At 42.9% G+C, this 14,227-nt stretch overlaps 1 protein-coding gene across 1 annotated transcript in view; it reads right to left on the minus strand.

The window, feature by feature from the left end:
- MTHFD1L (methylenetetrahydrofolate dehydrogenase (NADP+ dependent) 1-like) overlaps positions 1–14,227 on the minus strand; it is a 239,925-nt gene that overhangs the window by 190,847 nt on the left and 34,851 nt on the right. The window contains exons 8-10 of the mRNA XM_011943777.1: positions 10,037–10,168; positions 2,324–2,339; positions 1,855–1,864 (exon numbers count right to left, since the gene is read on the minus strand). Coding sequence (XP_011799167.1) covers positions 1,855–1,864; positions 2,324–2,339; positions 10,037–10,168 — 158 coding nt within the window. The remainder of the gene's footprint in view (positions 1–1,854; positions 1,865–2,323; positions 2,340–10,036; positions 10,169–14,227) is intronic.

Genomic DNA, 14,227 nt, shown 5'->3' on the forward strand with positions numbered 1-14,227 from the left:
CAAGAGTGAAACTATCTGAAAAAAAAAAAAAAAAAAGAATTCTACCCTCACTTAGAAAATTTATAAAAGTAAACACACATGTAAAATGCTTTAGCCTGCATCCTCCCTTAGAGAAAAGAAATATTTCTAATAGCAACATTTTTGAAGACATTATTTTCTCCTTCTCTGGATCACTCTACTCTTAAATTGTATTAGGGTGTTGGGTAATCATATAATCATATCCTTTGGGTATTATTTAAAGATTAGAAACACTTCAGCTTTATGAATCATATTTAGGCAAAAGCCAAGAGTCTAGAGGATGAGAGAGATTTGCTGTGTTTTGTTTTAATCACTAGAGATCTGTACTTAAGATCTTGTCCAACTACTACACAAAACAAATGGGCCTGTCTCCTTCCTCTATTGTAAGTGATGGAGAAATAAGAAAAAGCATCTGAGTGCGGTGGCTCACGCCTGTAATCCCAGCACTTTGGGAGGCCGAGGTGGGTGGATCACTTGAGGTCAGGAGTTGAAGACCAGCCTGGCCAACAAGGTGAACCCCGTCTCTATTAAAAATACAAAAAAGAGTTAGCCAGGCACGGTGGCAGACGTCTGTAGTCCCAGCTACTCAGAGGCTGAGGCCAGAGTATTGCTTGAACCTGGGACCCGGAGGCTGCAGGGAGCCATGATCATGCCACTGTACTCCACCCTGGACAACAGAGTGAGACTTCATCTCAAAAAATCTAAAAAAGAAAAAAGAAAAAGTAACATTCCAGAAGCTGGTATTAACTTATAAACGCATATTCCCAGAATTTAATCACAAATACCCTTGTGAATGAAGAATATTTCACTTCCAAGTTTACAAGATAAATAAGTCCTGGTATCGTTTCAGTCACTTACGTAGCACAGAACTTAGCAAAAGTGTGGATATTTTATTTTGAAAAGCTATATGATTCCTGGTACATCTAAAGCTTTCACGGATGTATAATCTTTTGGCTTCCCTGGACCACACTGGAAGAAGAAGAATTGTCTCGGGCCATAGCCACACGTAAAATACACTAACACTATGATAGCTGATGAGCTAAGGTAAAAAAAAATTGCAAAAAAAAAAAAAAATTTCATGTTTTAAGAAAGTTTATGAATTTGTGTTGGGCTGCATTCAAAGCTATCCTTGGCTACATGCGGCCCACGGGCTGTGGTTTGGACACGCTTGGTCTAAACCATCTCACAAATTTCAACAAGCATAATGAGCCACATAGGAAGATATAATTAACAAAACCAACTCTTTGAAAGGGTCTAGCTCAAGATGGCAGGTGGTACACACAACACTACCCTCTATTTCTAGTCAAAAGTCCATGCAAAGTGAGTAAAATATATGTTAAAAGCAAATAAGTCCATAAGAGTTAAAAGAGTACCACGAATGACATTTGAGAAATTTGTGGAAGAGAGGGGTAAGTAGAGTCGGATTGAGTAACCATGGCAGAGGAATTTAAAACACCCCAAAATAACAAAAGCCTGAGATGAGGAAGAACCATTTCTTCTTCATGGACCCTGGATAAGCCCAAAGCTCACAGTCAACAAATATCGAAAGCAGGAATGAATAAAAACTAAGTTCTTGAAACACCAAAGGCTGTCCACCGGCAGCTAGGTAAGGTGACTTTATTCACATACAGTGTTGCTTTCTGATTATTACTGTTATTATTTTTTGAGACAGGGTCTTGCTCTGTCGCCCAGGCTGGAGTGCAGTGATGTGATCATGATCATTGCAGCCTTGACCTCCCAGGCTCAAGCAATCCTCCCACCTCAGCCTCCTGAGTAATTGGGACTGCAAAGGTGTGCCACCACACCTGGCTAATTTTTAAGTTGTTTTACAGAGACAGGGGTCTTACTATGTTGCCCAAGCTGGTCTTGAGCTCCTGGGCTCAAGCAATCCTCCTGCCTTGGCCTTCTGATTTTTATGTACAGTAGGCTAAGGTTCACTATCTGCAAAGTTAACTTTTGATCTTTTTAGTTACTGTTTTTTAATTACAAGCAATTAAAATTACAAGTACTTAAAAACAATACTTTTTTTTGAGATAAGGTCTGGCTCGATCACTCAGGCTAGAGTACAGTGGCACCATCTCAGCTCACTGTAACCCCTGCCTCCCAGGCTCAAACCATCTTCCCACCTCAGCCTCCCAAGTAGCTGGGACTACAGGACATGCCTCAATGCCTGGCTAATTTTTGTTTTTTGTTTTTGTTTTTGAGATGGACTGTTGCTCTATCACCTAGGCTGGAGTGCAGTGGTGTGATCTTAGCTCACTGCAGCCTCTGCCTCCTGGGTTCAAGAGACTCTTCTGCCTCAGACTCCCATGTAGCTGGGACTACAGGCACATGCCACCAGGCCTGGCTAGTTTTTGTATTTTTTTTGTAGAGGCAGGGTTTCACCATGTTGGCCAGGCTGGTCTCAAACTCCTGACCTCATGATCTGCCAGCCTCGGCCTCCCAAAGTGCTAGGATTACAGGCATGAGCCACAGCACCTGGCCTTAATTTTTGTATTTTTTGTAGAAGCAGAGTTTCACCATGCTGCCCAGGCTGGTCTCGAACTCATGAGCTCAAGCAATCAGCCTACTTCAGCCTCCCAAAGTGCTGGGATTACAAGTGTGAGCCACCAGGCTCAACCAAAAACAACACAATTTTAAAACACAACTTAAAACCCACACTCTCTTAATTATATATAACTCTGGCCTGGACTCAGATTTTCTGATTCATTTTTAAGATTGCATTGAGGCTGGGCACGGTGGCTTACACCTGTAACCCCAGCACTTTGAGAAGCCAAGGCAGGAGGATTGCTTAAGTCCAGGAGTTCGAGAGCAGCCTGGGCAACTTGATGAAACCTCGTCTCTAGAAAAGGTACAAAAATTAGCTGGGCATCGTGGCATGTGTCTGTAGTCCCAGCTACCTGGGGGCTGGGGCAGGAGGATCACTTGAGCTCAGGAAGCAGTGGGCCTGTAGTTGCGCCATTACATTCCTGCCTGGACAACAGAGCAAGACTCTGTCTCAAAAAATAAAATAACATAAAAATAAGTTCTGAATCCAGAGAATCTGAAGCAATAAGACTGGCAGCTCAGAATCAGATATACATTTTTAATAAATTTCATGGCTATAGAAAATTGAGAAAGGGAATCATTATTTCACTCCCCGCCTGTGTAGAGGCAGGACTCCATCTGAAGGTTGTCTACAGTCTGGGCCTGGGTAATAGCCTGGGATCACAGTCCAAAAAGGATCTCATCCCAAACCGTGGATGGGTCTTTCCACTTCCCAGTAAACACTCATCTAACTCATGATTTCTCCAGGGACAAGTCAATGAATCACTTTAAAAGATGGCCATTCTTCTAATGATAACCAAACTTTCTGCAAAAAGAAAATTTAAGGCCAAAGTGTTATCATGACTTCCTCGGAAATTAGAACCACCCTTTCACTAACATGAGCAGTGCTGAGGCCACCCTAGGAACTTTGCCAGAACAATCACTGCAGTGGGAGGGATATAGCAAACTCTTCAGCCTTCCTGCCATCTTGGCTCTGTGGAAACATCTCAGCTTCTAAGGAGTCTGGCCAAGGGCATCCTACTTATCAAAAAACCACTCTCCAAGCCCACAGCCTGAAATATTTTCTTCCCATCTAGGAGAACAAATTACCCCCAAAATGCGAGGTTTTAAAATCAGGAACAGCTGAAAATCAGAAATCAGTAGAGGTAGAACTTAAAAAAAAAAAAAAAAAAAAAACCACTGGTAGCCAGTTTTTGAGTTACATATATTGACTTTGTAGGATATAAAGTAAAATGCAATAAATAAAATGAGTATCATGATATGGTTTGGTTCTGTGTCTCTACCAAATCTCATGTCGAATTGTAATCCCCAGTGTTGGGGGTGGGGCCTGGTGGGAGGTGACAGGATCATGAGGGTGGCCCTTCATGAAAGGGTGGCCCAGCATCCAGCTGGTGCTGTTCTCATGATAGTGAGTTATCCTGAGATCTGGTTGTTTATAAGTATGCAGTGTGTACCTCCTCCTCTAATATGGTTTGGCTGTGTCTCCACCCAAATCTCATCTTGAATTGTACTCCCATAATTCCCACGTGTTGCAGGAGGGACCCGGTGGGAGATGATTTGAATCACGGGGGCAGTTTCCCCCATACTATTCTCATGGTAGTGAATACGTCTCATGAGATCTGACGGTTTTATCAGGGGTTTCCACTTTCGCGTCTTCTGCATTTTCTCTTGCTGCCGCCATGTAAGAAGTGCTTTTCACCTCCCGCCATGATTTTGAGGCCTCCCCAGCCATGTGGAACTGTAAGTCCAATTAAACCTCTTTTTCTTCCCAGTCTCGTATATGTCTTTATCAACAGTGTGAAAACAGATTAATATGCCCTCCCTCTCTCTTGCTCCTGCTCTGGCCATGTAAGATATACGTGCTTCCCCTTCGCCTTCGACCATAACTGTGAGTTTCCGGAGGCCTTCCCAGAAGCCAAGCAGATGCCAGCATCACACTACCTGTACAGCCCATGGAACTATGAGACAATTACACTTCTTTTCTTTATAAATTACCCAGTCTCAGGTATTTCTTTATAGCAGTGTGAGAATGGACTAATACATATCATTGGGTAAAATTTTTGTGACAGTGTTCTCGAGAGTTGCACTCCTACTTTAAATTATTTGAATCTTACTGTCAAATGACAGCATATCACTAGTTTTTAAAAGAATGCAATGTAAGACATGATAAAAAACATGTAATTAAAATATTAGTAAACTGATACTAATAAGCTATTAGTAATAACTTAATTTGGACCACTGAAACCAAATTAACAAGGAAATTTATACAGTGCTGCATGAACCTTTACTTTTTTTTAAGAAAAGCAAAAAATTAAATATATTATATTGAGAACTAATTAAATTGGGCCAAGATGGAGTCTGAAAGCTGTTTTGTGTGCAGGTGACATGGCAACAAGGAAGTGGAGGGAGGAATGCAGGAAGTGGACAAGCATTTATCAGCAGCTACCATCAAAGAGGAACTGCCCCAAGGTAGCATCTCAGTCATTACCAGGCTGACCTAGTTCGGCTCCAATTAGAAGGCTTATAGCCATGCCTATGATTCCAGCTCATGTGCCGAATAACTCCCAACAGCCTTCCTCCCAATTTACCCACAAATAAATTGGGAATCTTATTAATTCATCAGAGATCTTATTTCCTCAAAGTCACACAGCCTGTAAGTGCAATGCAATTAAGAATTTTTTTTTTTTTTGGGGACGGAGTTTTGCTCTTAGTGCCCAGGCTGGAGTGCGATCTCAGCTCACCACAACCTCCACCTCCTGGGTTCAAGTGATTCTCCTGCCTCAGCCTCCTGAGTAGCTGGGATTACAGGCATGAGCCAACATGCCCGGCTAATTTTGTATTTTTAGTGAGACAGGGTTTCTCCATGTTGGTCAGGCTGGTCTTGAACTCCCTACCGCAGGTGATCCACCTGCCTCGGCCTCCCAAAGTGCTCGGATTACAGGCATGAGCCACCACGTCAGGCCAAGAATTTTTTTTACACAAACAACTCCCTTTTCCTTGAGTTAGGTTAATCCTGACTCCAAAGTCCATGTTCTTTCCACTACATTTTTTTTTTTTCTTTTTGAGATGGAGTTTTGCTCTTGCTGCCCAGGCTGGAGTGAAATGGTATGATCTCAGCTCACTGCAACCTCCCCCTCTTGGGTTCAAGCAATTCTCCTGCCCCAGCCTCCCAAGTAGCTGGGATTACAGGTGCCTGCCACCATGCCTGGCTAACTTTTGTATTTTTAGTAGAGATGAGGTTTCACCATGTTGCTCAGGCTGGTCTTGAACTCCTGACCTCAAGTGATCCACTGGCCTCGGCTTCCCAAAGTGCTGGGATTACAGGCGTGAGCCACAGCACAGCCAGCCTTCAGTAAGTTCTAATGTCTCCCTTCAGAGTCATATGAAGGAAAGTCTCAAGGTCCTTCGGGGGCTGCCGGCACACCAGCATCCCAGGGCTCTTGCCCTCTTCTACACTAAATAGAAATATATTAGCTTAAAATGATGCTATAAACTACTCTGAGCCACAGAGTTGCTGTTTTGATACTATTCTCTGAGCCTAAGACAGAAGAAAAGCTTCTCCTTGGTCCCATTTGGTACGTCAGTAAGTCCTAATATTTAGGGTACAAAATGGTTGTGCTTATGATGAAATCTGCTGTTTAGCAAGCAGAGTACTACAAGAGCAGTGTGTATTTCTTTCATCTGAAATAAATTCTTTAGGCCAGACCTGGTGGTTCACACCAGTAATCTCAGCACTTTTTGGAGGTGGAGGCGGGAGGACTACTTGAGGCCAGGAGTTCAAGACCAGCCTGGGCAACACAGTGAGAACCCTGCCTCAACAACAACAAAAAAATTGTTTTAATTAGCTGAGGAGGGAGGACTGCTTGAGCCCAGGAGTTTGAGGCTGTGATCGTGCCACTGTACTCTAGCCTGGGCAACAGAGCAAGACTTTCTCTAAGAAACAGGTTTTTTTGGGTTGTCTTTTTTATTTTTTTTTAAAGCAGTTAACCTTATAGTTAGAAAACAGAATGTTGAAATTTCCTTGTTTTAAAATCTAAACATTGGACTCATGCAATAGTAGAGTGAACAGAACCAACTAGCTGGGTGTAATTGTTTTCTGAGCTCTGTGTCTGGGATATCAGCCATCAGGAAAATCTCTCCTAGGATTCCATACGTAGTCCATAAAATGCCTCTACAGAATTATCTCATCATAAATCACAACATCCCATCTATTTTTACGGGGGGAAGGAGGAGGGACCCTGTACCATGAAGGTAAGAATAAAAATTTCATTATAAAACTCTGCCTTCATCCAGCCACAAGTTTATTAAAAGTCCTTCTTCTCATCTTAAGTTTAAATAAGAGCTCTTTTCTTTTTAATATTTCAAAACAGTTTATTCATTTCTTTACAGTAGTGGGATAATGAAAAAAAGAGGGGAAAAAAAACCTTTCTCCATTATTCCTAGATCAAATTTTCATACTAAAAAAGTTGGTAACATTAAAACTTGTAGACTATTCAGAAATGTGCTATTATGGACAGCACCGCCCCGAAACTGTTCATCTGTTTCATCAATCATCAACATAGCATTCCTCATCTTCATCTCAATGACTGCCTAGTTGGCCCCATTTGTTTTTCTTTCCTTTTTTTTTTTTTTTTTTTTTTGAGGAGTCTCGCTCTTGTCATCCAGGCTGGAGTGCAACGGTGCAATCTTGGCTCACTGCAACCTCCGCCTCCTGGGTTCAAGCCATTCTCCTGCCTCAGCTTCCCAAGTAGCTGGGATTACAGGTACCCGCCACCAAGCCCAGGTAATTTTTTTGCAGTTTTAGTAGAGATAGAGTTTCACCATGGTGGCCGGGCTGCGTCTCAAACTCCTGACCTCAGGTGATCCACCCGCCTCGGCCTCCCAAAGTGCTGGGATTACAGGTGTGAGCCACCGTGCCTGGCCATCAGCCCCATTTTTAAGTAGGAGACAAGTTCAAGGAAATGTTTCTAAACATGCCACTAACTTAAAACTACAAGCAGAGTACAATTCTGAGTCATGTTTATTAACTTGTTAAACACTCAATATTCACAAAGTTAGCTGGGCCCGGTGGCTCACGCCCGTAATCCTAGCACTTTGGGAGGCTGAGGTGGGTGGATCACTTGAGGTCAGGAGTTCGAAACCAACCTGGCAAACATGGTGCATCCACACCTCTACTAAAAATACAAAACAAAAATTAGACGGGTGTGATGGCGGGCGCCTGTAATCCCAGCTACTTGGGAGGCTGAGGTAGGGGAATCACTTGAACCCAGAAGGCGGAGGCTGCAGTGAGCCAAGATAGCGCCACTGCACTAAAGCCAGGACGACAGAGCAAGACTCTATCTCCGAAAAAAAAAAAAAATTCACAGAGTGGTTACTAAGCGTGAGGTACTATTCCGGACACTGGACATTCAAAAACCAACAAGAAAACTATTAGAGTTGGGCCAGATAAATTTCAAATAAATTCTACTTACAGAATCATTTTGAAATACACAGACCATCCCTGATTTACAACCTTTTCGCTTACTATTTTTCCACTTTATGATGGTGGGAAAGGGACATGCATTCAGTAGAAACCGCTTTAAATTTTGATCTTTTCCCAGGCTAGCTGTACACAGAACAAGGGTGTCTTGAGGCGCTGGGCAGCAGTGACAGCAAATCGCGGTTTCTGGTCAGGCATGCAATCACATGGCCGAACCACCAATACTCTGCAGTGTACTAAGCTGCCAGCATTTTTGGATGTTGTTTTGTGTTTTCACATCCCATCCTATCTACAAATGTCCATTTTTTACTTATGATATTTTCAACTTCTGATGGGTTTATCTGCTCATAAGCCCGAGGAACATCTGTAACGCCTTGGTCTTTTTTCCCCAGAGAATCATTACATTGAAATCTAATGTTTCAGGGAATACTTTTTTCAAAAATAAGGGTCCTAAAAGGAAACCTTATTAAAAATAAAGCACTTTCACTAACAAAATATATGTCACTGTCATGTAACCACAGAGCTCAAAGGGATTCCAGGAGAACATCAAAGTAAACTCCTAACCCTAGTCATGACTGCGCCAAAACTGTCCTACATGAAAACTTTAATAAAACACAGCAAGTAAATATTACAGCAAAGCAACATTCATTTACAAGAAACAAATGTTGGAACTGGTTTTCCTAATCTAACTGGGATTCTGAACAGAGGAAGCCCTGTCTACTATTAATAGGTTAGGCATTGTTTTTCTCAGGGAAAAAAAAGTTATATGAAGAAACTACACATATTTTTAAAATGTTATTTAGCACATGCTTTCTGTTTGTTAAAAAGAGCCGCTAGGGCCACAGCTCTAAATGTGAGAGCTGAGCTCTGGCTCTTTCCTTGGACTCTGATCCATTCCACCCTCTCCAGCCCCCAAGGAGTTTTTAATCTGATCCGTCAATTCTGGCAGGAGCTACATTTCCTAGAGAGGAGGGTCAGTATCAACCTCTGGCTAGGGCTCACGCTTTTATGGAACTGCCTACAAAGTTTCAAGATTTCAACCTCAAGTATGGTCCTAGTGGAAGTGAAGGAGAGCAGAGGCTGCCAACCTTGGTGCATGTTCTGCCCAGCTTTAGGGGTAAAAGCTGCCCCTGTCCTCCAGCCCAGCTCAGCATATCCTCTCTTCTGCATGAACATTTGGAGGCCAAAGCCAGAAGGAATCAGGAAGGGGGGCTCTCCTCTGCCTCCCTGTGCCATCGTCTCTTGCTCACCTGTGCCATTCAGGGACTTGCTGAGGGGCTGGGTGTGGTCCAAGGCTTTCTTAGCCTCAGTCCTTCTACGAACTGGAAAAAGGAACCTACTCTGGGCCGGCTCCTGCTGGATCCCGGGGCCGCTGGCTGCCCCGTTGTGGGCACTGTTTGGGCTGCCCCCATAGTGGGCCTGGTGTGGTCTTGAGTATCCCTGGATACCTGGGCAAAATGCCATCAAATAGCAGGACCAATCCCAAAACAGTTTCTGTATCTAGTGGTGATTTTCATACTGTTCTGACATGACTCTGGGGCTCCAAGGATGTGCTTCATGGGTCAACACAAGGGGAAATCAGGGAGACACAGAGACTGATCCTATTCCCATCCCTCCCGACAATCCGGCTCATCTGCTTTTACATAGCGAAATTCCACAAAGATTTCTTTGGAAGAAAGGATTTTACTAATTTTTAAGAGACTGTGAAAACCGCTATTTCTAGTTTACCTCACACACATACAAATCATCTACTTGAGGTCACAACTCACCTGACTGCTAGAGGCCAGTAGGGGGCACTTCACTGTGGCAGCAGACACCTCAACCGCCATCTTGGTCTCTCTTTGCTCAACAGCATGGTTCTATCAGGTAGCCTACAGTCTAAGTTTCCTACCCTATATACTAACGTTGATGACTGCTAACATTTCAGAAACATACCCTCTTAGGAAAAGGTTAACATTTCTTCGAACAATCTGACCTAATCAGTGGCTCAACACCAATGTGAAGACATTTACCTGACAGGAAGTCATGAGAGCAGTTGAGAACAGTAGTTCCTGGTTGTATCCAAGTAAGGGGAATCTCTTCTGGCTTAGGTGAGCCTAGGACCACAATGTCAGCCTCGTGAAGCTAAAAGGAGAAAGAAAAAATCACGCACAGTTTGATCTGAGGCATAAAGACACAACTAACCACTGATGTCAAATGAGTTCAACACAATCCCAGATCCACAGCTTTGTTCCAAGCTGCTGACAAGGATGGAATCGCTTTACTAATTCCTTTCAAGCATGTATTAATACAAACAGAAAATGATTATCATATCTTAGAAAGAAAAGAAAATAGGACTTAAAAAATGTCTTCGGGGTAGTCACTTCAGCATACATACTGCATGTGGAGTATTATCATTACATGTTTTCACCACTAACTATAATATCAAGAAAAACGATGAGGCAGCCAGGCACAGTGGCTCACGCCTGTAATCCCAGCACTTAGGGAGGCTGAGGCAGGTGGATCATGAGGTCAGGAGTTCGAGACCAGACTGGCCAACATGGTGAAACCCTGTTTCTACTAAAAATACAAAAATTAGGCAGGCGCGCTGGCAGGGGCCTGTAATCTCAGTTACTCAGGAGGCTGTGGCACAAGAATCACTTGAACCCAGGAGTCAGAGGCTGCAGTGAGCCGAGATCACACCACTGCACTCCTACCTGGGAAACAGAGCGAGATCCTGTGTCAAAGAAAAAAAAAGAGGAAAACAAGGACGAAGGCCATGAGGTCTGGCCCACACAGTGGGCTTGCTGGCCTATATAATGGCACCATCATAATGAGACCACTATAGAACTGTTACTATACCCATGGAAGGACTTTCAGGAGCTTGAGAAAGAATTTCACTTTCTCTGAGGCCCTGGTTAGTCTCTTGTCCAACCGTTCATTTTTTTGCCCTGAGAAAGTAGAAAGAATGCAACCACTCCAACAAAACGCATTGATCGTGTCCATCCTATTTGCATTTTGATCATCCAGTACTGGAGGAACAAGTCTGGTAGGAAGTTGACATTAAGACAAAGAGGTAGGCAAAGAGGTTGGCTCTGACTTTAACCAAAGAATAGCTCCCCAAGCCCCACTGAGCAACTGATGATTTCAAACTGGATCCCTATGTGGAGCGAGGGGTGAATAGGAATATTAGACTTGCAGAAGAGAATAGCTACAATTGTACAGGTCAGCTAGGTGTTGTAAGTATTACCTCATTGAATATTCCAAATGAGTGAGATTGGTGTTACTATGCTCCTTTAACAGACAAGGAAACTGGGGATCTCAGACACAAATAGCTCTACGGTATGTCCTGTGTCTCCTAGTGAATCCAGTCTTAGAGATCCTAGTGAACCTAGGCAGAAAGAGGGCGACTGACAGTCCCTTCCCCCACTGTCTTTCCTGTGGACTTTGATGTCCTGAAACTAACCACAGAGTCTCTGGTGTCAAACAGACAGAGGGGCAGATTATGAAACACAAAAGCATCCCCACTGCCACTGCCCCCACCAAACCACCAAATAAACATGCTGGAGACACCCTTATCCATTCTCAGCTTACAGGCTGATCTTATAGATCCTGTGGAAGAACCAGGACAGCTCCTCAGCCTGAGGACTATTAACACTATTTGGGCAAAAGGGTGCATCAGCTGATGCCTTTTAGAAATCTTGGGACAAGCGATGATAATGGGAGCAAACCTTTGACAGTCCTACCGGGTTTATGAACAGAAAAGCCGAGATCAAGGGCAGATCCAAGTCCCCTGACAGAGGAGGAGCATGATCAAAATGTAAATGCACGTCTTTTCACAGAGCTGACAAAGCCAACTGTAAAAGTTAACACCTTGGAAATATTTGATCAATTTGACCATGTGAATAGTGAAAAGTGTATTAACATTCATTGATTGTCCATTAATAAGCCAAACAGTATTCCCTGCTTTTCAGCTTCTGACTGTATGAATCTACTGTATTAATCACCTTAAAAAGAACAGAGAAAGCCAGAGAAAGCCCTACTAAAACATTTGCCTAGGCCAGACATGTTGGCTCATGCCACCATGCTGGGTAATCCCAGCACTTTGGGAGGCCAGGGTGGGAAGACTGCCTGAGCCCAAAAGTTTGAGAACAGATTGGGCAACATAGGAAGGCCCTGTCTTTACAAAAATAAAATAAAGTAAAAATTAGCCAGGTGTGGTGAGGCATGCCTGTGGTCCTAGCTACTTCGGAGGTAGAGGTGGAAGGATCGCTTGAGCCCAGGAGGTCATGGCTGCAGTGAGTCGTGATCAAGCCACTTCACTCTAGCCTGGATGACAGGGCAAGACCCTGTCTCAAAAAAAAACAAAACCAAACACAAAACACACTTGCCTAAATAACCATTCTTCTGTGCCACCGGACCAAAATACCACTAAACCTCACTAAGAACTTTGCAGCCAAATGAGAATCGCTTGAACCTGGGAGGCGGAGGTTGCAGTGAGCCAAGATCGTACCACTGCACTCCAGCCTGGGCGATGGAGCAAGACTCTGTCTCAAAAAAAAGAATTGTGCAGCCAATATCACCAGCAATCTAGTCCCTTAAGCCACTATTGTGATGGTGCCATTATACAGGCCAGCAAGCCCACTGTGTGGGACAGACCTCACCTATCTGAAAAACAGCTAGAGTTCCCGGTGATGGTATATTTAGGGAGAAAGAAGTGTTCTAGTAGAAAAAGGATTTTAAACATCTGTATAAAAAATTGTATTTCTTCATTTATATATAGTACTGTCAAAAATTCAACCACAGTAATCCTCAAGAGAAATGCAAATGGTTAAGCTTTGTCGCAGTTCTGCAGATAAGAAACACCATTTTGCTAGATTTTCAGGCAGAATAGCAGCAAAACCAAAACATGGTAAAACAACTGTAAAAAGGAGTTAATATGAACACGGCTGAAATGTTCATTTTGGAGAAAGCCAAGGATCACAGGTTCACACAAGTCCCCTAAGAACAGTTAGTTTCCTACATGTGGTGTCTTTGATACAACCTGTTCTTTTCATTACCTATAAATCTTGGAAATCTCATTCCGACCCCTCAACTCCATATCTACACACAACTCTAAAGTGGGCTGTGCTCATCCGCAACTGGGGAACAGCTAATTCCACAGAGAAAACACAAAAATCTCCTTGCTTAGCAATGATCGCATCGTAGATGTTAATTCTTTCTGGAAAGGAAAAGTGCTAGATGCTTAAATCAGTAAATACCACTCTGAGGACAAGGTAAGATTTTAATGAGCTAAAATTCAAGGAGAATTTTCTTCTCACTTGCTGTTCCTACTCTCCTCCTCCCAAATGGGAAAGATCCTGGCCAAAGCTTGGCTTAAAACTCTACCTCATAACAAAGTATTGCTTTTTCTGCCGAGAAGAGTGGAGCAGCTTTAAAGCAAACCACCCCACTCCCCAGGCAGAGAACTGAATTTTAAAACAACAGAAAGACGCAGATATGCAGACACTTAACAGGGAGCGTGTGGGGGTGCAGTAGTTTAGACAACATGAAGACGAATTTTCTCAAAGTCATGAATTTTTAAGCTAGAGAGACAAGCATCTGAATATAAAGCGACGGTGGAAAGGGAGGACACATGGAATTTGGAAAGTTATACAGAATATTATAATTTTGTATTTAGCAAATAAAATGCATTAAAATGTTTTAAACTAAATATAGCCCTACCCTCTTGACTAGAAGACAATATGTATCTTCTGCTATCAATGTGTTTTGAAACAGTTCGTATCAATAAGAATCTCAGGTATGAGATCTGTATATACTTCAAAATCCAGAATGGGTAAAAAAAAAGGTATTTTCTAAAGAACTGTGGTTTATATCACTTGAGACCTATGACAACTGTTTTTATGTCCTTCAAACATTACCAACACAGTTCAGAAAACCAAGTTCAATTCCTCATGAGGGTCAGTTGAATAAAAAAGAAAGAAAACAATGTTCAAAATGATGAACATTACTTTAAAAAATTAACAGGTAGGCGCTTTGTCCAGCAATGACGTGCTTCTAAAATTACAACAACTAAAGACATTGGCATTCTCGACTAGTGCCTGAGTGATGGCTGGTCAATGGTCAGACACAGAGAACAGAGCAGGGTCTGGAGGGCAAGGGAGGGGCTCTACCACGCCGAGGTGGTCCCTTGCTTGATTTTCA

Source organism: Colobus angolensis, unplaced genomic scaffold, assembly GCF_000951035.1.
Source record: "Colobus angolensis palliatus isolate OR3802 unplaced genomic scaffold, Cang.pa_1.0 Scaffold221, whole genome shotgun sequence".
Classification (NCBI taxonomy): domain Eukaryota; kingdom Metazoa; phylum Chordata; class Mammalia; order Primates; family Cercopithecidae; genus Colobus; species Colobus angolensis.